At 50.3% G+C, this 22179-nt stretch overlaps 1 protein-coding gene across 2 annotated transcripts in view; it reads left to right on the top strand.

The window, feature by feature from the left end:
- Window positions 1-22179, top strand: part of RNF43 (ring finger protein 43) — a gene marked incomplete at its 5' end in the record, with an annotated part of 58332 nt that overhangs the window by 25112 nt on the left and 11041 nt on the right. Inside the window, 5 exons of one of the 2 annotated variants that reach the window (XM_083875510.1) lie at window positions 5486-5710; window positions 14837-14959; window positions 19395-19469; window positions 20828-20959; window positions 21457-21558. In XM_083875510.1, the coding sequence (XP_083731636.1) occupies window positions 5675-5710; window positions 14837-14959; window positions 19395-19469; window positions 20828-20959; window positions 21457-21558 (468 nt within the window). Of the gene's footprint in view, window positions 1-5485; window positions 5711-14836; window positions 14960-19394; window positions 19470-20827; window positions 20960-21456; window positions 21559-22179 lie in introns of those variants that run through there. The other variant, XM_083875509.1, reaches the window with a different exon arrangement.

The raw sequence follows: 22179 nt of genomic DNA, 5'->3' as shown, positions 1-22179 counted from the left end.
TGTATCCAAATTGTTTGGTTACTTAATTCTAAACGACCACATCCCCATATTCGGAGGAATTGCCACATCGTGGTGCTCTGGAAGTGTCCTGTGGCGCTTGATTTACACCAACTAAATAGCAGTGGGGTCAAGCAGCCAGTCAGCCACTGAGTGGGAAACTGAATGACAACAAGAATTAATAGTTGAAATAGAATTTCCATAGAAGCTGGAGTGTCTGATGGCACTGAAAGCTGCAAGGATGGATCAGCCTCCAGGATATTAACCACTCTGAGCTTTTGCTGCCAGTGCTGATGGCCTGGGGAGCAGATGGCACATGGATTCATCCGCCCCATTGCCCACCAAGCTGGTGAGTTTGGCTGGGGATGAGGGAGTTTGATAACAGTTATACAGAAGCAGCATCTCCGCAGGTTTCCAAAGCATGAGAAACAGCCATCCCTGGACAGGTCTGTGGGAAAAGCAGCAGTGTTTGGGAATTCCCCAGCTCCCAGTAGCAGAAGTGATTGATGGGAGCTGGGAGATTCTGGAGTTGGTACATGACGAGTGATGTTTGGGCTGTCAGGCTGCCCGCTCTGCGAGGGGAGCTATGATGAACAGCACTGTCAGAGAGCAGACACGAGGGATTGATCACAGAGCTGGGAGGGAGCTCAGGCCAAGAAGAGCAGGAAGGAGGGGCTGTGCTGGTCTCCATCTCGATTAAATTCAGCAAGGAAAGTCACTTCCAGCCTATTTCTTGGTATTAGAGGAGGATTTGAATGCTCCTGGTGGAAAAGTGCCACCCCCACTACCCCACAGCAGTTTGTCCAAGTTGACCCCAGTGGTTTCCTGCCAAAAGTACCTGTGAACAATAATGACTTGTTAATGATTTATCCCTGTGTTCTCAAGTGCTGCACTGATTCCGAATACCACAGAAACCATTCGGACAGGCTCTTAAGGTTTTGGCTACAATGGCTTTTTGTCCTTCCCCCGTGACAGAGATGCCAGTTGCATGAGGAAACCAAGGGCTCAGTGTACTGGGCAGTGTAAATGCATATTGTTCAGTGTGACTTTAGGGAATATTGGTGGGAAAAGCAACTGCACTGGATCAGGGAGAAATCAAGTGAGCTGTAACGAAGGAACTAAGGATTGTCCCTTGCAGAGTTTGCAGAATCGTGAGCAGACACCAGCAGATTCCCCATGGTGCCAGCAAGGCACAGCTGTACAGAGAGTGTGCTCTCTGCAAAGAGTTGCAAATCCATGTTGCATGGACCTGGCGTGGCTCTGGACATGGGATCCAGCACAACAAGCTCTCTCCTTCCCTGGGAGATGGGTGCCTGCCATGTTCCCAGACCATCAGGGCAAGACTGTGGAAGTGTTACGGCATAGAGGGATGAGGTACCACACCAAAAAGCTCTTTCCTGTGCTTCCAGCATGGCTGTGCAATAAACCCACCTCAGCCATCCTGCCTTGGGAGTGGGAGCACCACAAGATGAAAATCAGCAGATAGAGAGGGAGAATCTGTGATTGCAACAACCACTTCCACCCTGCAGAACCAGAAGAAAAGGCAGTGGAGCCCAGGAACCAGAGTCTGCATGAGTGAACTCAAGGTGTTGATGGCTCATTTTTATAGAACAAAGTACAGTTTCAGTGCTGGGCAGCCAAAGCAGAAGCTTCAGACAGTGCTTGACTCTCCCAGTGGTCTTTGTCTGGCAGGGGCCAAGTGTCATTGTTAAGAAAAAAACAGGAAAATGCAGAATTGGCAGGTGCCAATGGAGACTCCATCAGTCATGTCTCCTCCTCTACAGGAACCAGGGATGAGAGCAAGAGACCTCCCTCCAGTAACCAGGAGAACTTTCTTCTTTCTGATCTTCTTTTAGTCTCACCTACTGTGGCTCCAGATGTCCTCATTACCCCAGCCACTCATCCTCCTCTGTTCCCTCTCGCAGAGATCCAGGATGGGGAGGGCTGGATGCTCCAGTGGAGGTGATGTCACAACTCACCTCCTTTCACTGCCCCAAACAAATGGGCTGTGAGTGGCTCCCTTCCCGGTCCTTGGAGCAAAACAGCTCGTAGAGCTCATTACTTTCAAAGGCGTGTTGGATCAAATTATTGAATGAGGACAGTGGGTAGAGCATCCACTGGATCTCACTCTGTTGAGCAGGGACTTTATTTCACTTCCTGCCCTGGTTGTCCTTCATCCTGCATGTTCACTGCTCTGTGCTCCTCTGGACACAGCAGCAGAGATGCCTGAAAATGGAAATTTCTCCACATTTTTGGCCTCAGTCTCTTGAGTCTTGGGGCAAGACCTCTGTCATCCCTGTCCCTAAGAACCTCCACATGGAGACTCTACCCTTTAGTGGTGAATGGTGGAGTCTCCAGAAGCTCCCAACAGGCTGAAACTAAGGGAAGAGTTTCATGCTTACCTGCTTCAAGCTGCTTCCAGTATGCCAGCTCAGCTCTTTGAACACCTGTGACACCATGGAGCCACCTGGTGTCCTTGCCCATGGCAGGGAGTGGAATGAGATGCTCTCCAAGGTCCTTTCTAACCCAAACCATTCTGGGATTGTGTGATCTTCGGTGGCTGGAGTCCCCCATGATGCAGCAAGGATGGTAACAGAGTTACCTGTGAAAGCTTCCTGTGAAATTATCTTCAGTCCAAGCAAGGGTATTTTACTGACTTCTCTGAAATCCTTTGTTGAGATCAATTGCAGGGAATGTTGTGGAACAAGTATAAACGAGCTAAAAGGAAGAAGGTGTGTTCGTGAAATCCTTCAGGCCGTTCACCACCTTGCTCTGGGTACAACTCCCAGATCAGTAACTACAGTAATGCTGGGAAGATATTCCAAGTGGAACACCAAGTGGAAAACCACTCTTTGAGTGGTCTCCACTGGCTTGTGATAGTCGGGTCAGATTCGCAGAATCTCAGAATGGTCAGGCTGGAAGGGGCCACCGTGGGTCAACTGGTCCCACCTCCCTGCTCAGCAGGCTCATCTCAGAGCACAGGGCACAGGATTGTGTCCAGATGCGTCTGGAATAGCTCCACCCCCTCCCTGGGCAGCCTGTTCAGGGCTCGGGCATTGTCCAGGGAAGAAGTTCTGCCTCATATTCAGGTGGAACTTCCTGGGCATCAGTTCCTGCCCAGGTCACAGGATTATGTCAGTTTTGGGTCTGACCCCTTGGGCCTGTGCTGAAATTCTTGTTTTCTGCTTAGCATCTGAAGATATCAGTAGAATAAATTTTCAAGCAATTTCACTTTTGCTGTTTAAACTGGTGCAGCTCAGGTGCTGTGTGGCCTCAAGAAGAGCAGTGAGTGTAGCTTGGAAGTGAGGCAGGACTGCGATGTAGGCACCCCATCTTTGGTGCCTCCTGCAGCAGCAGATGAGCTCAGCATCCCCAGGAGCCCAGAACTGCATTCTCGGCATTCCTGCAGCTCCTTAGATGTCAGTGATGTCATCATAGCAGCCAGGGAATTGCAGATCCCAGAGGGCCTGAACTCATGTCTTAGCAAGTAAGCGTGGGAGGAACCAATTTCTGTTGTGTACCGCACTGTACCAGCAAGTTTCATTGAATCAAATCACAGCAAATGTATTTGCATCTACATTTCTGTCTTCTGTGAATACAATAATGTCCAACAAGAGAGACTTGTGTCCTCCACCAGCCACTTGCTCATCCGTACTACAGAAAACTACATCTGAGCAATAAAACAGCGGGAAGCCGGTGCAGAGTGAGATTGAAAAGCAAATAATTTGTTCCTTTAGCTGTTCAATCTTTGTCCTTGTGCCCAGGACCTGCTGACATAAAACATATTTCAAGACAGAACCGGCATGGAGTGAAGGCATCAGCCCTTCTCTGGAAAGCATCCCTTGGAAATTCCATCTCCTGTCAGCCTGTGAAAGAGATGTGGTTTTTTGTGGGGTTTTTTTTTTTTTGTTGGTTTTGTTTTGTTTTGTTTTGTGCAGGAAAAAATAGCTTGTTTTAGGAACACAGGAGCAAAATTTTAATTACAGCTTCATAGTTTCATCACCTGGCCTTTTGTACCAAGAGCTTTGGGAGGATGGCAAACCAGTACTGTGCAGGCTCTTGATAGGCACGGGATGCATCAGTTCCTGCTGCTGGTGTAGCTGGGAGTTTGGAACTCTGGGATGGACTGAAGCAGCACTTTTTAAACAATGATTTGGTGGTACCTTGAAGCCATGATGGCATAGTCTGCACATGAACGGCATTAAATAGCATTTCACAGCCTAAAGTTTTGCTGGTAAGGGAGACTGATGGGCCATGAGACACATCTCTATCTGAAATGGAAATCTTATTTTTTTTTCCTAGTTCTGTTTAGGAAGTTGCCTCTGACAGGACCTTCCAGGGCAGAGCATGGTGCAGAGATTAAATTCTGCTCTCGCTGAATCTCCCCAGGTGGCTGTGGGTTCAGGACCATGGGTAGGATGGACCCTTCTCTGCAGCTGCAGAATTTCCTGCTGGGAAGCAGAGTTTGCTCTGCAGCCTCAGTGCTGCCTGGGATGTGGCTCTGTGTTACTCAGCTGTAATTAGAGCAGCTTGGCAGGTCTTTATTTCATCCCTCCATTTCAGCGGGATTTCCAGACCTGGTGCAATTTGCCCCAGAGAGATGGGGCTTGTTTTCGAGCCCAAATCTAGCTAGACCTCATACCTACACCTGCATTTCTGCAGCTACAAGTAACAATGGAAGTGATTTTATCTAATCTCCCACCACTTGGTTTGTTCTTGTCCTCACTCTTAGGCACGAGGGTATTGAAAATGCTCTTGGCAGGAGGAGCTGTAAGCTGTGTAACCACCAGCATTAACACAACCACCTGGGCTGTGTGTAAAGGACCGGGGATGGCTGGCAGTGACCTCATGCAGGGAGGGAAGCCTGGACAGCCAGGGCTGGTGGCTTGTGTGGAGTCCTCTCTGAGGGCCTGGCAGGAGCACAGCACAGCCGGGGCCGGTGTTCTGTGGGGAAGGGCCCTGGGCGAGGGGTTTGGGGGGGCTTCGGGGAACCCTCAGGCCTTCCTGTGTCTGTACGTGACTTGGCTCCCGGATCCCAGGACACCTCTCCAGAGCACTTGTGTGTCTGTCTTGGGTTTCAGGACGGAGCACCCAAGGCCCCTCCTCTACTCTACTCTACCCCAGCATTTCGGCACTGCGCTTTGGAAGGACTCCAGGCCAGCAGTGAAGGGCTCTTTGATAATATCTGACGGGCGGGTAAGAATTTTGGTCGGCAGCCAAGGTACACATTGCCTGTAATCGTTAACTCAGTCTGTAAACAGTTCAAACGGCACTGGAGAGGCCGTCAGTTATTACATTAGAGAGAGGCCTTTCATGTGCCCGCGCAGGAGCCGGCCCCGCGCAGCGCCGGCCCCTTTGGAGCAGCTCTGGCTGCAGCCCGGCCTGGCCCTGCAGCGGCGGCTCTGCCGAGCGCTGACCTTCAAACCCTCGGCGCTGCAGCAATAACTAAATCATTACTTTCCTTTTGTTCTGCACCTGGCTCGGCGGTGGAGCCCGGCGAGATGGAGGGGGAAGGGAGCAGGCAGCGCTCCCCGCCCCCCGGCGCCAGGCGGGAGGGTTCAGTAGGGCCGGCTGCTCCACCCCAAACCCATCTCCTGCCGGCAGCTTTCCCCTGCGGGGACTCCTTCATTCCCAGCTCATCTCCTGCCTGTGGTGTTTTCCTGCTGAGAACAGCTCCATGTGCAATCTTAACAAACATTTCATCCACGAGCAGGTAAAGCTTCCCTGGACCGTTCCTGGTTTCTCCAGAAATGGCCAAAGTGCTGGTTCAGGGCCACACTAGAGTCCTGACATTGTCAGGCAGCAATGCTGCTGAGCTTCATCTTCAGGAGAGTTTTAGAGAATTTCCCAGTCGACATCAACCTCTGGAGAGCCCAGGAGCAGTTCAGCCCTCCTGGCGATGTGTGATGCTTCAGAAGAAGTTGTTGCTTAATTTGCCTTTGCCCCAAAAGGAATTTTCTTGTCAGTCTTTGCTCTTCTAGATCTGCTTTCTCCTTTCCAGAAGATCAAGAATGCTCTTTCTGGCATCCCTTGTCATGGTTTTAACTTGGAAACCAATTGTAAAAGCTGGTGGTTGAGGAAAAGCATCCAGTGGCTGCAGTAATGCAATCTGGGCTCGGGTGAATCTCTGTATGTGGCCCATCACTGGAGAGCTGCTTTCAGAGTTGTCTCAGGTGTTTCAGGGACCAGTTGTGGGAGTCCTCATGTGTTTGTGCCACCCCTGATCTGGTCCCAAGGGACCTCTGTGCTTGGAGAGGTGAGAAAGCTGCCAGCACAGCTTGGGCTTTGCCAGTGCTTCAAGGGGTGCAGAGGGACAAGACCTGTGTGAGTTCCGTGGGACAGCTTTAACCTCCCAGCCACTGCCAGCACAGTACAGAGGGTCATGACAAAGAGGGTCTTCAAGGACAAAGATGGCTCCAGAGTGGGGACAGGCTGGGCCCTCCAAGTTGTGTGAGATGAGCAGGTCAGCGTGGGTTGGATGCTCTCCGTGGGATTTGAGATCCAGACTGCCTGCAGAGTGCTTGAGGCAGAGGAGCATCAGCGCTTTTCCCTTGCCTTTACTTGTATTGAGTACTGTGAGTCAGGGCTGACCAGACTCCCTTTGCCTTTGATACTCCAGCATGGATGTGTAGAGCAGACAGAGACAGTTTAACCAGTAGTTGTTATGGAACTTTGCCAGAGGTTTTCTTGCGACTCCGTACAATCCTCATGGTGGCTGTGCCAGCAGAAGTGACACTTGCTTCCCTCATTTGGAGCTTCCTCTGTCTGCAGGAGAGCAATCTTCAGCAGAGCTGTCAGTGAGGGGCGCTTGAGAGTTTTCTCTTGCCCCATGGGAATAATTTAGGTTGGTAAAGCCCTCCAGGACCATCAAATTCAGCCTATGCCAAATCCGCACCTTGTTACCAGCCCAGAGCACTGAGTGCTGCATCTGGGCCTTCCTTGGACACCTCCAAATCTCCCTGGGAAGCCCCTTCCAAGGCCTGACCACCCCTTCCAGGAAGAAATTCCTCCTGATTTCCAGCGTGACCTTCCTCTGGAACAGTTTGAGGCCATTTCCTCTTGTTCTGTCCCTTGTTCCCTGGGAGCAGAGCCTGACCCCCACCTGGCTCTGAAGTCCCTTCAGGGAGTTGAAGAGAGCAACAGAAAAGATCCAGACTTCACCTAAACTGTCTAATCCTGCACGTGTGATAATTGAATAAACATCTCTCTTGGATTCAGCACTGCCTTTTGTTGCTCAGCAGCTTGGTAATGAAAAGAGAGGGAAACACCGTCATTTCTTGACTAGGGACTGATTTGTTGTTGGCCTCAGGCTCTGCTGACCCTTGACTCGGGCCAAAGGTAGTGAAGCTCATGAGCACGAGTAAGGGCACAAGCACTGGCACCTTGTAGGTCCTTTGTCTCCTCTCCCACCTCTGGCCACTCCTTCAGGGGACTCAGATGGTTGTCTGAGCTGTTCGCACATTGAGGTAGGACCTGAGTCTCTTTAAGAATAATGCACCTGTTATCAGTGAATGTGTTTGTCTGTGACTCATGTGGGTAAGGTGTGTTTGCTGTTACAACAGCTTTTGAAACTTTATGCAGGTAAATTAAAAAATCCCCACATCCTGATGGCTGAGCTTCATACCTGGGCGTCATGGAAGTGGCAATTTTTCCTTGGGCCTCTTGAAACACTCTGGCATTCTTTTCCAGCCAGCCATTTCCATCTTCTTCATGGCTAAAATCCACTTCATCTCCCTGCCCTGTCCCTCTTCATCCTCCCATGTCCTTCTAGCAGTGTCCCACAGCACTTTCCAGCTCTGCTGTCACTGTCTCAGCCTCCTGGCAGCATCTCCTGTGCCTGTGGTAGTGTACTGTCATTCCTGCTGCTGTCTCTGTGAGTAGAGTAGAATGGTCTTGGGGTAGGAGGGGCTTCTGTTCAGCTGGTAAAGCTGGAGAGTTGAGGTTAAACTGGGAAGAGCCTTTCTTACAGCAGTAAAGGCATTCACACGGTATTATTCACAGAGTCACAGAATCACTGAGGTTGGAACAGATCTCGAAGAGCATCAAGTACAACCTGTAATCCACCTTGTCACCCAGCCCAGAGCACTGAATGCTGTTCCTTGGACACCTCCAGGGATGGGAACCCCATCACATCCCTGGGCAGCCCCTTCCAATACCTGATGTGACAAAATTCTTACTGATGTCCAACCTGAACCTCCCAGCACACAAGGGAGCTGTTTTCTCTTGTCCTGTTACTTCTCTGGGAGAAGAGTCTGATCCCCACCTGGCTCCAACCTCTTATCAGGTTGAGCTTTGGGGCAGGCTGGGAGAGGAGGATCTGGTGACTGGGTTGTCCCAAGAAGGCAGTGTTGCTTTCAGGAGCATTCTGCAGTGACTGAGACATGCACACGGCCTGTTCCATCCCAGCCGTGCATGGTCCTTGGAGATGTCCCTGGTGCCAGCAGCTGGGACAGTGCCCACGTTCTGACACCTCTGGGAGATGCACTGTGCAGGTTCACATCTGGGTTTTAGAGCTGAGACATCTGCCCTGCTCCTTCCCACAGGAATCCTGTCTCAGGTGCCCTGTTTCCATCTGCTCGTAGACCCAGCAGAGGATCTTGCCCAGTAATTACTACAGCCAGGCTAGTGCTGGCAACAAAAATGGAGAGGGTGGTAGGAGACCACTTCCACTTGCCTTTTGAAACCTACAAAGGAATATAAACCTTACTTAGCTTAGAGGCTCACTGACAGAATTCTAGCAGGGAAGAGGTGTCTTGAGCCAGACATATCCACAAATCCAGGAATATCCTGCCTCAGAAGCTCATGCTGGGTGACAGTGATGTGACACAGCTGGGTGAAGCCAGCAGGGCAGTAGGCTGTGGATGTCTCCCATGGATGCATCGATGTGGCATGACAATGTCCAAGATGCTCTGTGTCACCAAAGGTGCCATTGTGGTGCTATAGGCCCCTGGCTCATCCCTCACTGCTGCTTTGGCTGTAGCTCATCTGTGAAGGAGCTTTTCCACAAGGCATTTCATCCACTTAAGGTTGTGGCACCAATGGCAAGTGGAGAATGGTCCTGGCATGACATGGGGAATGGTCCTGGCATGACTTCTGCTTCTGAGCAGGAAATTCTGCAGCTGCAGAGAAGGGTCCATCCTACCCATGGTCCTGAACCCACAGCCACCTGGGATGACTCAGCGAGAGCAGAATTTAATCTCTGCACCATGCTCTGCCCTGGAAGGTCCTGTCAGAGGCGACTTCCTAAACAGAATTAGGAAAAAAAATAAGATTTCCATTTCAGATAGAGATGTGTCTCATGGCCTATCAGTCTCCCTCACCAGCAAAACTTTAGGCTGTGAAATGCTATTTAATGCCGTTCATGTGCAGACTATGCCATCATGGCTTCAAGGTACCACCAAATGTGATAGGAGAGGCCTTGCTGTCCTGGACAGAATCCTTACACCCTTCTCCTGGCCCTGCATGCATGAGCATTCCCTCAAGGTCTTGCATTAGATTCCACCTGCTGGAATACTAGTGAAAGGAAGGGAAGAATTGGTGCTGGGACACAGCCAGAAGTCACAGCACTGTCCCACAGATAAAGCAGCAGCTGGCTCTGCTGGTGTTCTGGGAGCAGATGCTCTCCTGGCTCTCTGGCACCGCTGACCACGAATCCCAGCTATATTCTGGGGCTTGGTTCCTAGATGAAATATTCATGGTAAAAGTCTTCTAGTGGGGAGGGGAGTGTGCAGCCTGTGGTGCTGCCTGGTGAGTGCCAAACTCCGTGTGTGCAGTTCCCTTGCAGCCCCAAAACGTGCCAAGCACAGACAAATCCCAATGGATGCTCCTCTGCAGCCCCCTGACGGCAGCAGGCTGTGGCCAGAGCCAGGCTTGTGTCCCCACCTCTGTATTTAACAGCTCTTCCTGGTGTTTTGATCCATTAATTCTCCATATTTTTAATGAGTGTCTGTCACATATCCCACCTGTACTAAGCTGAAGAATTCTTGTTCACTTAATCATTTGTACAGAAGTCTGTTTAAGATGGAGTGAGCAGGACTCCTTGTAATAATTAAGATGTTGACATACTGCAGCTTTATCTAGTGGATTTTCATTTTTCATTTGTTTTTTTACAGTAATGCCTGTTTGCTTTTTGACTGATTTAGGTGATTCAACAACAGTTTCCATAAAACTCTCCACAGTGACTCCAAGCTCTTTCCTGTTCGTTAACGGCTCACCTAAAGCTCCTCCCTGTGTAAAGTACCTGGATAATTTTTTTCATATCTGCATTTTTTAATATCTTGTATCATTCCATCACTCAGTATCATGAGATCCTTTGCTAGACAGTTTTAATATTTACTGACTTGGATTTTTATGCGTTACTGAAGAACTGGGTCATTTCACCATCCCTCTCATTTTCTATGTGATTTATGAATATTTGGACAACACAGTTTGCCTTAGGACTGTCCATGGGGAGTTCATGGTAAGGACTGCCCCACTTTATTCTCTTTTTGGTTCTCAAGATCATAGAATCATGAAATGGTTTGGATTGGAAAAGATCTTAAAGCCCATCTCATCCCACCCCCTGCCTTGGGCAAGGACATCTCGAGGTGCTCCAAGCCCCAGTGTCCAACCTGGCCTTGGGCACTGCCAGGGATCCAGGGGCAGCCACAGCTGCTCTGGGCACCCTGTGCCAGGGCCTGCCCACCCTCCCAGGGTAGGATTCCTTCCCAATATCCCATCTATCCCTGCCCTCTGGCAGTGGAAAGCTATCCTCCTTTGTTCTGTTGCTCCAGGCCCATGTCCAAAGTCCTTCTCCCTGGGCAGTACTGCACAATATTCCATCATCTTCCATAGCCTTGACCTTGCAGAAGAACAGGAGGGGAGACACCAGAGTCTGGTATTCATGGAACTGCCTTTAGTCCCACACTCACTAACTGCTTTGAGGAGTCCTGTGGCTCTGTGAACCATCTCTTTCATTTTCCAAAGCTCTGTTAGTTCTTCCTTTCTCTTCATTAGCCTGTTTATTTATCCTGGCTTTTCTTTTGGCAGAGAAGTCAGGATTATCAATCTGCCATTCCCTGCATTGCTCTCTATTTCAAATGCATTTTGATATTTGCTGCTTGCAGTTTTTTCTGGGATTATGGTCAATGTAGTGAAAAGTTTAGTCCAGGATTTTTCCTAAGCCCTTTGATGAACACTCTCCTGTCCTGTACTCTTCCTGTCTTTTCCATGCCAATCCTATGGGGTGGTTATAACATTTCTCCTGCCACTTCAGATCAGATCAAATTTTGATTCCTTCCCCAAGAAGAAAGCATGGGAAGAGCTCTGAGTTCCCTTATGGAGAAAACTGAGGACTTTCTCTGAGTCCTTTTGCAACCCTTGTCCCTCAAGACTCCTTGGTGAACAGAAAGGGGAACAGAAATGTTTAAAGACTCCTTGGGGAGAAAAAAAACCCACCACAAATAATCTCTTTTCTGTGGGCATGGTTGATTCAGTGAGAATTCATAGGCTCAGGCTGGAGCAAAACCAATTCCAGTGTGGCACTGGAATACACTTTCTGGTATGGAGAAGACAGGAGTCCTGGAGTGGGTAAGGAGTCCCCCTTTTTGGAGGTCTTGAAAACAGGTTCTGCAAGTGTCTCTGACACTTTAATGTTTTAGGTCTGGCTGATCCTGCCTTCAGGCAGCAAAGTGGACTCTCAGGGTCACTTTTTTTCCTCCTGTTTTCTACATGAAGCTCCCAAGTGGAAATCGGGCACCTCTTCATGCCTGATTCCCCAGGACTTTTCCCCATGTTTCTGCTGCTCAGTGCAACCTGTGAGTGATGCTGAGAAGGACAGATTGGTGTGAAGGTAGTGGGGCTGGTAGGAATAAAGTGGTAAAGATGGCAAGGAGGAGTTAAAAAAGTGAAATTCAGTATTTTAGGAGTGGCACTGCGGACAGAAAAGGTAGAAAATAAAGAGAAGCCATAAGGTAAGGAAACAAGAAATCAAAAGGTGATAGCAAGAAGATAGGGATGAGGAGGAGCTCTGTGTCCTCTCTGAAGGTGTGACAAGAGGGATATGGTGACAGAGATAGATGGAGTGACAAAGCCAGGGGTGACAGGTTGACAGTGTCTTACCAGGGCCAGGGTGTGGAGAGAGCTGCAGAGCTGAATCACCCAAGAGTGGGTCCCTGCCCGCTGATCCCCGCCCACCACCATGGATCCCAGCAGCACAGGCCCAGGCACAGATTGTCCTGCGAGAAGGATCTGGCAGAGCAGCAATGTGACTTCCACCAGGGAACCCCAGCTGGAACAGCATTGTGGGGTCCAGCATAATAACCCCTGAGGTCCCTCTGCTGACTGGGAGCCCCTGGGAGCAGGGAGTGCTGGATCAGGAGTGCAGTGGCATTTAGGCAGCATGTGTGAAGCCTCTCTGGTTTGAGGTATGAACATACCCCCTCTCTTCAGCAATGGGATTTTGTTGTCTCCTAGATCAGATAAGGGTCTTTAAGGAGCCTTGGCTGTGGCAGTTGGTGCTGCAGAGGGGCCCAGCCCAGCAAAGAGGGGAATGCCCTGCCTGGTAGCCCATCTGCAGCCACAGGCTCAGGAGGGAGCAATGGATCCTGACTCTGCAGCCACAGACATGCATGGGGCACAAGTCCTCTGCATTAAGAAGTCTCATAATACTTGTTTTTCCACATCATCCTTGGATTATTGTTCGAGTCTGCTCTTGTCCTGTGAGCATGATGTGCAGCCGGGATCCCTCACTCATAATGCCAGGAATGGGGCAGTGGGAATGCCAAGAAATGCCATTGAAGGATTTAGAAAATAAGAGCTATGTCTTGCTGCTGTGCTGCTGGCAGAGGAGTTGCCAGTACAGCAACAAACAGGAGGAGCTGAGGGGAGGAGAGGGAGGAGATCTCTGGAGCAGAGATGAGTGGAGTATGTGGCAGTGATGGATGGTGCCTGTGTCCTTGCCCCAGCAATGGCCCTGAGCTGCACCTGGGCACTGCAGGGTGCTCAGAAGACTCCCAGGCTCAGACTCCAGCCTGATCTGTGTCTGTGAGGGACACAGCACAGAATAACAAGGGGCCACTACTCTGCCTGAGCTCCATGGACAGCTGCCCACGTGGGAAGGGTCTCAGGTGCAGGGACCAGCATTCCTCAGCAGGTCTTCTCCAGATTTATCATCTGGGTCTTGCTCTAGAGCAGCTGCCAGCATTTTCCATATCCTCCCCATGCACATTTGGAGCTGCAGTAGCTTGGCCCATTGCTCATATTCCTGGTGTTCACCATTAATCATGGAACATGGAATGGCCTGGGTTGGAACGGACCTTAAAGCTCATCTTGTTCCACCCCCTGCCATGGGAAGGGACACCTTCCACTATCCCAGATTGCTCCAAGCACTGTCCAGCCTGGCCTTGGGCACTGCCAGGGATCCAGGGGCAGCCACAGCTTCTCTGGGCACCCTGTGCCAGGGCCCCTCACCCTAATGCTGGGATCAGGCCCAGAAATCTTGGACACAGAGAGGCTGCTCAGCACATGAGACTGTCACTGTCCTGTGAGTGTTACAGCCAGGGTTGGACACAACTCCAAGGTCCTTCCCAGCTACCCCAGGCTCCAGGAGCAGCCCAGAGAAGGCTTGGGTGGGGTCCCTCTGAGCTGTTGGAGCTACCCTGAGACACATTCTGCATTTTCTGTTTGGCGTTTTTCTGTGGCTGTGACAAGCACATATTAACCCAAAGCCATGATCACATATTAGCCCAAGTTCCCAACCAGGCAAGCAGAGCACAAAATGATGCCCTTCTGGGTGAATCCAGTGGGATCACGGGCACTTTAATGCCATGTCGGTGTTGGTCAAGGCAGTGCCCATCAGTGCTCCAAGGGAGCAGGGGCTTTTTGGGAGCTTCCCATTGATCCAAGCCATAACCGATCCGATTGCTTCCCTGAAAACCTGGATTTCTAGACTTTGTGGTTCTTGGCTTGGTACAGCTTCACTCTATTTGATGTCCTGAAGTCTGAAATCTAAATTGTAGCATCCCAGAATGGTCTAGGTTGGAAGGGACGTTAAAGATAATCCAGTCATCCCCACTGCTATGGGCAGGGACACCTTCCACTAGACCTGTGTTTTGACTAAAGGATACAAACTTTTATTTTAAAATATTTCAAATGTCACTGAAATCCTTCACTTTTACTTTGGTTTTAAGCAGTTCCAGACATGATTAGGAGTTGGATACAAACTCACAGCCACAGGCATTTGCACTAAATGTTAGAACTAGTTGGTCTCCATGCTATCATCTTAGGATTTGATGATTTTAACTTATTTTCATGGTTTTGTTAGCACCTAAACTTGGTGCTACCCAAAGCAGCTCTGTGGCTTTATGGTGTCTCCCAACTCTGCAGTGCTGGGTGCTTGTGGATGTGGAATTGGTGCTGGGTTGTATCACTGCACAGGAAGCAAAAAGTGCCCCCATCACTGCCAGCAGCATTCCTTGAATTTTTCTAATGGCTATAACCCTGGGATTGATGGGAATATCTACCAGCCACCTTCCTGGGAAGCCCAGTGCCAGGGAGGTCAGTGGGGTGCAGCTGGAGGCCACAGAACTGTGGTCTCCAGCTCCATAGAGTCCAGCCAGGCTCTGGGGACCGTGGTGGTTGGAGCGGCTGTGGTGACACTCAGCTTGGGCAGTGACTGTTCTTTTGTGTCAAAGCCTCACTGGCTCGGGCAGGGCCATGGGATGTAGCAATGCTATAGTGACACCCAGCAACAGGGGGTCCTACACCTCTGGGCAGATCCAGAGGGTTTGCAGGGTGGGCTTGAGCCCCCTTGCAGTGCTGAGCCCCAGGATCTGAGTTTGCCCTTGCTTTTGTCCCTTAGTCCCACCCACTATCCCTGTGCAACACCAGTGAGGATGAACACACAGAGTCGGGATTCATCACCATCGTCAAGCTGGAACAACCGGATCGAGATCCCAACCCCTGCCTGTCCCTGGCCAACAAGGTAAGTGCAAAAATCTGTGAAATGGCATCAGCCTAGGAAGTGAAACCTGTGGTGCAGCAAAGAAAAGGGCAGGAGGAGGCAGCAAGGTAGCTCTTTCCTAGAGCTGTTAAGAAGTGGATAAAAGGACAAGGACAGAGCAGGCTCCTTGGCAGAAGTGGTCCTTGGCAGAAGGGGTCCTTTGGGAGACATGCTGTGCCAGCCATCCCAAACACCCATCCCTTGACCTTTTGGACTGCCTGACTTTGTAAAAGGTGTGCAATTCCCCCTGGCCTGGCAGCTCTGGGACGCTCAGGCCTTACCCAACATTCCACACTCTTTGCCCAGCAGCCTTGTGCCCCTCATGTTTAACATGTTTAACAGCCTCACATTGCTCCCTGGCCTGTGAGGGGATTTCTGTTTCTCTGTGTTCTCTGGCCTGTGGGAAAACATGGACACAGAAAACATCTTCTGCAGCTCTGTTTCCAAAAATAATGCTGTAATACTTCACTGGATGAGGCATGAGAAGAGTCAATGCTGAGCAGTGAGATAAATGCAGACCAGCTGAACTAGTGGTGGGTCATGACTTGTTAACAGTTTGGGCCCTGGGAGATCTCAGAGGTCTTTGGATAAGGCACCTCAGTGAAACAGCAGTTCTTGTGCCAAAAACTGAGGTCACTGGTCCAATTCTCTGGAAATAAGGAAGTCAGGTAGGAACAAGGGTCATTTTAAGCCTTAAAATCTTTGTGACTCTGATTAGTTGCATGGATAAGGATGACTTTGGCTTTTTCTTTTGATTGTCTCTCTACCAAATGTTGGGCTATTTTTGTGCTTGTACAAGTGTTATACAAGCATGAAAGCCCCCTGGTTCAGCACTTCTTGGCTTTACCTGGATTGCCTTCAGGTGATTCTGCCTTGTTGCTTTCTTGCTGCTGCTGGTGATGTGGTGGAGATGGGGACAGGGTCCTTTTCTGTGCTCTCTGCAGCTCAGCTAAAGAAGGCAGGCAAAACTTGGACCCGTTTTTTGCTCCTGCACAGCAGGGTTTTTTCATGGAGGCTGTGGCGTCAAAAGCAAGGAAAGGGATGTGATGCCATGGTGAATTTGTCATCCCAGGGCTGGTTCCTGCTGGCTGTATGGGCAGCCAGGCAGCAGTACCTATCCCTTCCTAGGTTGCCCAGCCCAAATTTGGGATGCTGCTGCTCTGGAGCTGGTGCCAGCTGTTGGCATGAGCCTGCGTGATGGAGTTGTCAGCCTGCTGTCAGTTCCCCCACACCTAGAAAATGGCCTGGGCAGCTTGTGACAGACATGAGGAAAAGGTCTGTGCCTCCAGCTCTCCCACATCCATCTAAATGTGATGGTCACATGACAGTGGTGCCAGGATGCCCCAGGATGTTTAGTCAGTGCAGCTGCTGTGGAGGATCGTGAACAGGAGGACAAAGCAGCTGCAAAGGCCCATCTTCCATTTCAGAACCTTAAAAGGTTTCAAAACTTAGGCCATGTTGGCTGAGGCTTGGAGCAGTCTGGTCTAGTGGAAGGTGTCCCTTGCCATTACAGGGGGTGGAATGAAATGAGCGTTAAGGTCCATTCCAGCCCAAACCATTTTGGGATTCTGGGATTCTAGCTCTTTCGTTAGTTTTGTCCTTCATCTTTGAGACTCTGATCACAGCACTGGAAGTACCAGTGTTTTACCAAGTCCAAGGATCATCTGAGAAAGGTTGGCACAGGGGAGACAAGACATGGTGCATTGCTGCATTCTGCTCATCCACCGTGATCCCTTCTCCGGGACACCTAAACCCCCCAAAGCAAACAAATCCTCAGTTCACCTGGTAGACTGCGTTCACTGGCCATCAGTCATTACTGCTCTGTTACCAGAACCAGATCCAACACTGGATTTTGACATCCAGCTCTATGTGACAGCAGTCACCATCCTGCAGGTGTTCCTGCTCTAAAATCTTACTAAGGGAGGCAGGCTCACAGTTCTTCTCCCACAAACAGGAGTAGTTTAGCCATGAAATGGAGCAGATGCTCCTTAAGCTGGCCACATCCCTGGGCCCTGCATTATATCGTGGATCTTCCAACCCCTGAAATTCCTGGCTGTCTGCTTCTCTATTCTCCTGAAGCCTCTGCCAAGCTCCCTCCCTCCAACATGGTACAGATCAGAGAATCAGGGAATGGTTGAGACTGGAAGGGACCTTAAAACATCATCTCATTCTAAGCCGCTGCTATGGGCAGGGATGCTGAGGTCTCTTCCTCAAAATCCCAGGACCACGCTTCTCCTCTGGAGCAGGGTTGTAGCTGTGGGATGTGGCTAGTGCTGACTGGAGCAGGAACCTTGTTTTTCCTGGCAAGTGTGTCTTGGGGCAGAGCTTTACATGTGGAATTGCAGGGCTATATCAGTGATGATAAAAATAGCCATGTGCAGAGTGTTATCACAATCTCTGCTTCAGCTGTCACCCAGCCAAGCCCTGCACACGGACAGCCCTGGCCAGCCCATCACGAGGAGAACTCCACCAGCCACCTGAGGCACTTCCCTGCTTCCTCAATTCTATCACTGCTTCAGCATCCAAAGCTAAAACCAGCAGGGAAGGCATTAGAGGAGAGGAAAGCATGGGAAGGACCTCTGGAATCAATTCAAAGTGATTTATTTTTCTTTCTGATCATAATTTGTAAATTTTGGGGGGGGGGCTTTTTTTTTTATTTCTGAGTGAACCAGTGGTTGTAAGGCTGGCTGACAACTGGTGAGATCTCCAAACTCATCCTGTAAATACCTATTTGCACCAGAAGTGTTTCAGTCCTCAAAGAGGGAGCTCAGTTGTGCCATGTGCCTGAAGGGATATGGCGCAGAGATAGCAAACACTTGAGAAAATTATTGTATCAAGCAGGTTGAACAGAATCACAGATTGTCTTGAGTTGAAAAGGAACCCCAAGGATCATCCAGTCCCACCCCTGGCTCTGCACAGACACCCCCAACAATCCCACCCTGTCCATGCCTGGAAGAGGTCCAAACGTTCCTGGAGCTCCGGCAGCCTCGGGGCTGTGCCCATTCCCTGGGGAGCCTGGGCAGTGCCCAGCACCCTCTGGGGGAAGAACCTTTCTCTAATACCCACCATAACTCTCCCTGGCACAGCTCCAGCCATTCCCTGGGCCCTGTTCCTCGTCACCAGAAGTTGTGTCCTTTGCAATAGGAGTCAGAAAGATGTTGGGAAAAGTCACTTGTCCAGTCTCAGTTGTTCATTGCCCCACAGTCAGTGTCTTTAGCAGGATAAAATTTTTGTAGAGCTGTTTGTTGTTCATGAAAGCCTGACTGTCAGATGGAACTCACTCCCTGAAAGTGCTGGCAAACACTGAATGAGATTCCTTTGATCCCAGGCAGGACCCCAGTCTCTGATCCCTGTGTTGAGCCTTGATCTGACTTTTCTAGCTTCCCTATGAATGTCAAATCTTATCAGCAGCTCAGAGCCTCCACCTCGGCCTGTTCCCGACCATCTGCAGCACCATTCCCATCCCTGTACCCAGACTCAGGCCCACCGCTCCTTGCCGAGACGACCCAGGAGCAGGGATGGAGCAGGGAGGGTGCCACTTGGCCGTGCTGGGAATGGTGCATCCCTTGGCCCGGCCGGCTCCCTGTGTCTGACAGCGCAGCTGGGAGCAGGGCAGTGCCACGTGGCCCCCAGCCAGGATTTGGCAATGCTGCTCCTGTTTGCTCGGGTGCTCTGGACACAGGGATCAAAGGGCTCCGCCTGAGCAGCCACGGCCCAGCCCAGCCTTCAGCTCAGGTTCCATCTCCCGGGGCTGCCTGCCCAGAGGGCTGCAGGGGCTGCCTGGGAGGAGGTGGGTGACCCACAAGGTCCTGGCTGGTTACCTCACCAGGGTGGCATGTGTGCTTGGCTGGGTGGGTCTCTGAGCTGTCCCTCCCTGCTGGGAAAGCTGTCAAACTTCTAATCCTAGAGCAGACCTGCAGCCCTGGCTCCACCTGAGCTTCTCTCTGATGAGCAGGGGGAACCAGGGAGAGCAGCATGAGTGGAAGCCAGGCCGTCTGACAGCCCTGGTGCTGCCAGGTGACAGGGGACCTGCCGGAGTTTCTGCTGTCCGTGGAGTTGAGCAGGGCTAACAGGGCTGCATGTCCATCCCTAGCAAATCCAGCTCTGAAACAAGGGAGCACCTGGCATGTGGACAGCTGGGGAACAGTTAGGTTTGTGTGTTGCTGTGACTGCAAGGCCACCAACTAGTTCACCTTCACAACTTTGGGAAGAAACCACCCGTGACCTGAAGGGCTCTGGTAAGAGCAGACTGCAGCCCAATGCAAGCTCAGGAACCAAGGTGGGCATGGTTTCCTCAGTCCAAGCAGATGCTTCTTTCTCCTGCAAAGAGCCCAGGAGGCAGACACAGATCCAGTGGCAGGTGTGGACACAGGTTACAGTACAAAATGTCCACTGAAGCTTCTGTTGTTTTGGACAGGCAAAGCTGGCAGGGGAGCGTGGAGCCCGTGCGATCCTTTTCGACATCACTGATGATGAAAGTGCTGCTGATCAGGTACAGACTCCAGTGATAACCCTCAGCTAAAACACAGTACTCCTGTCCCATCCTGAAATGCGCTCAGAGCAGAACTCCCTAGGCACCAGTGGGAGGTCCTAGGAAAATGGTGTTGGGTGTTGGCTCTTACCCCACACACACACTCTCCCTGGCACATCCATGCTCTTAAAATTGTCTGGTCAATCAAACTTTTCTACATGGAGCTGGATGCTTCCTCTTGGGAAGTTTCCTCCCATCCCATCTAGCCCAGACAGCCCAGTGTACCTCAGGAAGGGTGATTTCTCAAGTTTTCAAGCCAAAGTCACATCCTCCTGCTTTGCTGTTGGCGCAGATTTAACCTTGGTTTAGACACCTCCAAAGGTCCCTTTCCCCAACACAGTTGTTGTCTCTGGAAGGGAATCAATCCAGATAATTCAGGAATATGAAAAACATCTAGATTTAGGTAGGGAACAGATGGGAGCTGAGTCTGGTGCCAGGCCTCATCCAGAGTCTGGGCTGACTCCTTGCTGGATCCATCCCCTGTGGCTCTTTTCATGCACTTGCAACTTAATTTCTGGTGCCAAAGAAACGCAGCAGCAAATGCAGGTCCATGAGTTGATGCCAAGGTTACTCAAATCCCTGTCTCTGATCCCTACCCCAAGCCTTGTCTCCCACATTTCCAGCTTTCCCAATTGGTACACCAAAGCCAAGAGTATCAAATCCTATCAACAACTCAGAGCCTTTGGCCTTGCCTCTCTGATCTTCTTGACCATCTGCACCTCCATTCACTTCTCCATCCCTGTCCACTGACCTTTGGATTCCTCCGGTATCCCTGCAGGGTATGGGAAGGGCTTACTGGGTCTTAAGGCCACCCTGATCCAGTCAGTCTGGAGGAGAGCATGCTTGTACACTTGCTGAGCCAGCCTGTTCCAGGATGGCTGGACTACAGTGGAAAACTGCCAGATTGACCAGGAACAAGGAGGATGTCCTTAGGGAAGAAGGGAACTGGATGGGTCCAGAGCAGAGGAAGCATTTCTGTGGTGAAGACAGCACTTGGCAGTGTTGGCACTTCCACAGGGATAAGGAGGGACCAAGATCTTTTGGACAGGGGCTTAAAAGGAACTCAAGAGACATCAATTAATGGCTGGTTGTGCATGAGAAGTCACCAGCAGGGAAAATTAAGAAATCCATGCTGGAAAATTGGTAAAAGAGAAGCTTCCATTTGATTCATCATAGAGGGTTAGTGTAAACTTGTGGGAGCAGTCAGTCTCTGAAGTGTTTCAAGAAGCATCAGGAGGAAGAGACATGCATGGGGGACCGGGATCGACCTTGTTTCAGGGTGTTCTGGATCAGCCTTCACTGTGTTTGTTTCTTTGCAGTTGAGGAAGCCCAGAGGCCTGAGCCAGCCTGTGGTCCTGATCAGGGGTCACGACGCTGAGCTCCTCATGGGCGTTGTGAACAAGAACAGAGAGGCCCATGTGAAGATAGAGGTCAAGGAGCCACCAGCTTGGGTGAGAGACACATGATTCTCACTGCCTCCTGTATCCTCCCTCTTAACCTGCTGGACTTTCCCAGAGAGGCTGAGCTTTCCTCCTCAAGGATGGAGATCACAGCCTGTTGCAGGAGTTGTCTGTAGCATTCAGATCTGCTGCAAGTAAAGTCTCAAAAGCACTTTCAGCTTACTTACTTTCTTTTGCTATATTGTCACAAGTGAGGCAAGGGGATTGATTCTCTGTCTCTTCAAGTAAGACCAAGTCTTGATTTTCTCATCTTGTGATACCTTAGACCATTGTCTCAAGGGAGCTGAAATGCTGCAAGACAGAGATATTCCATTTTTGTACGGAAGTGCAGAAAATACTGAACCGTTTTTTCTTTTACCTGTAAAGAGCAAAGAGGAAGTGCTTGGCCAGGGATGATATTTCCCAAGGCTGGTGGTCCAGAAGAGATGGGGGTTCCCCTAGTCTCTAACTCCCACCAAGAGTAATTTCTGTCCTGTTTTATCCAACAGCCAGACTACGACGTGTGGATTCTTCTCACAGTGGTCAGCACTGTGGTTGTCATCATTTTGATTTTTGTTGTCCGCACAAAGTGCCAGCTGAACAGGACTCAGGTAGGGATCTCATGGAGCAGACATGTCTGAGCAAATAGGGGTACAGGAAAATCATAAACATACCTTTTGGAGGGGAAATGGGCAGATAGTGATAGGACAGGGAGAAAAGTTTTAAACTAAGAGGAGAGATTTAGATTAGATCTGGGAAGAAATTCTTCCCTGCCCTGGGTGGTGAGGCTCTGGCAAAAGTTGTCCAGAGAAGCTTTGGGTGTCCCTGGATCCCTGGAAGCGTCCAAGGCCAGGTTTGATGGGGCTTGGAGCAACCTGGGATAGTGGAAGATAGCAGCGAGTGTGATGAGCTTTAAGGTTCTGTCTAATCCAAACCATTCCAAGATTCCATGATTGTATAATTTTGTATTCTTAATAGAAATTAACAAATGAAATATTCGTCCTCCCAGAGTCAGATGTATTTCCATATTTGAGACTATCCCATTTGTCCTATAGAGAGACAATCCTTTGGGGATCAAAAATTCAGCACTGTTGAGTGATTTGAATGTCTAGGGCCAGATGTCTCCTGCTGGTGACAAAACCTACTCTGGCTGAGTCAGTTTAGACAGAAAGTCACCTCTGCAGATGAGTATCATCCCCAAATTTCTGATAATCCCATTTTGAATACGGGAG

This window comes from Zosterops lateralis (genome assembly GCF_965231275.1).
Source record: "Zosterops lateralis genome assembly, chromosome: 19".
Lineage (NCBI taxonomy): Eukaryota > Metazoa > Chordata > Aves > Passeriformes > Zosteropidae > Zosterops > Zosterops lateralis.
Note: the sequence above shows the minus strand (reverse complement) of the source record. Positions and strands in the feature narration are given on the sequence as shown.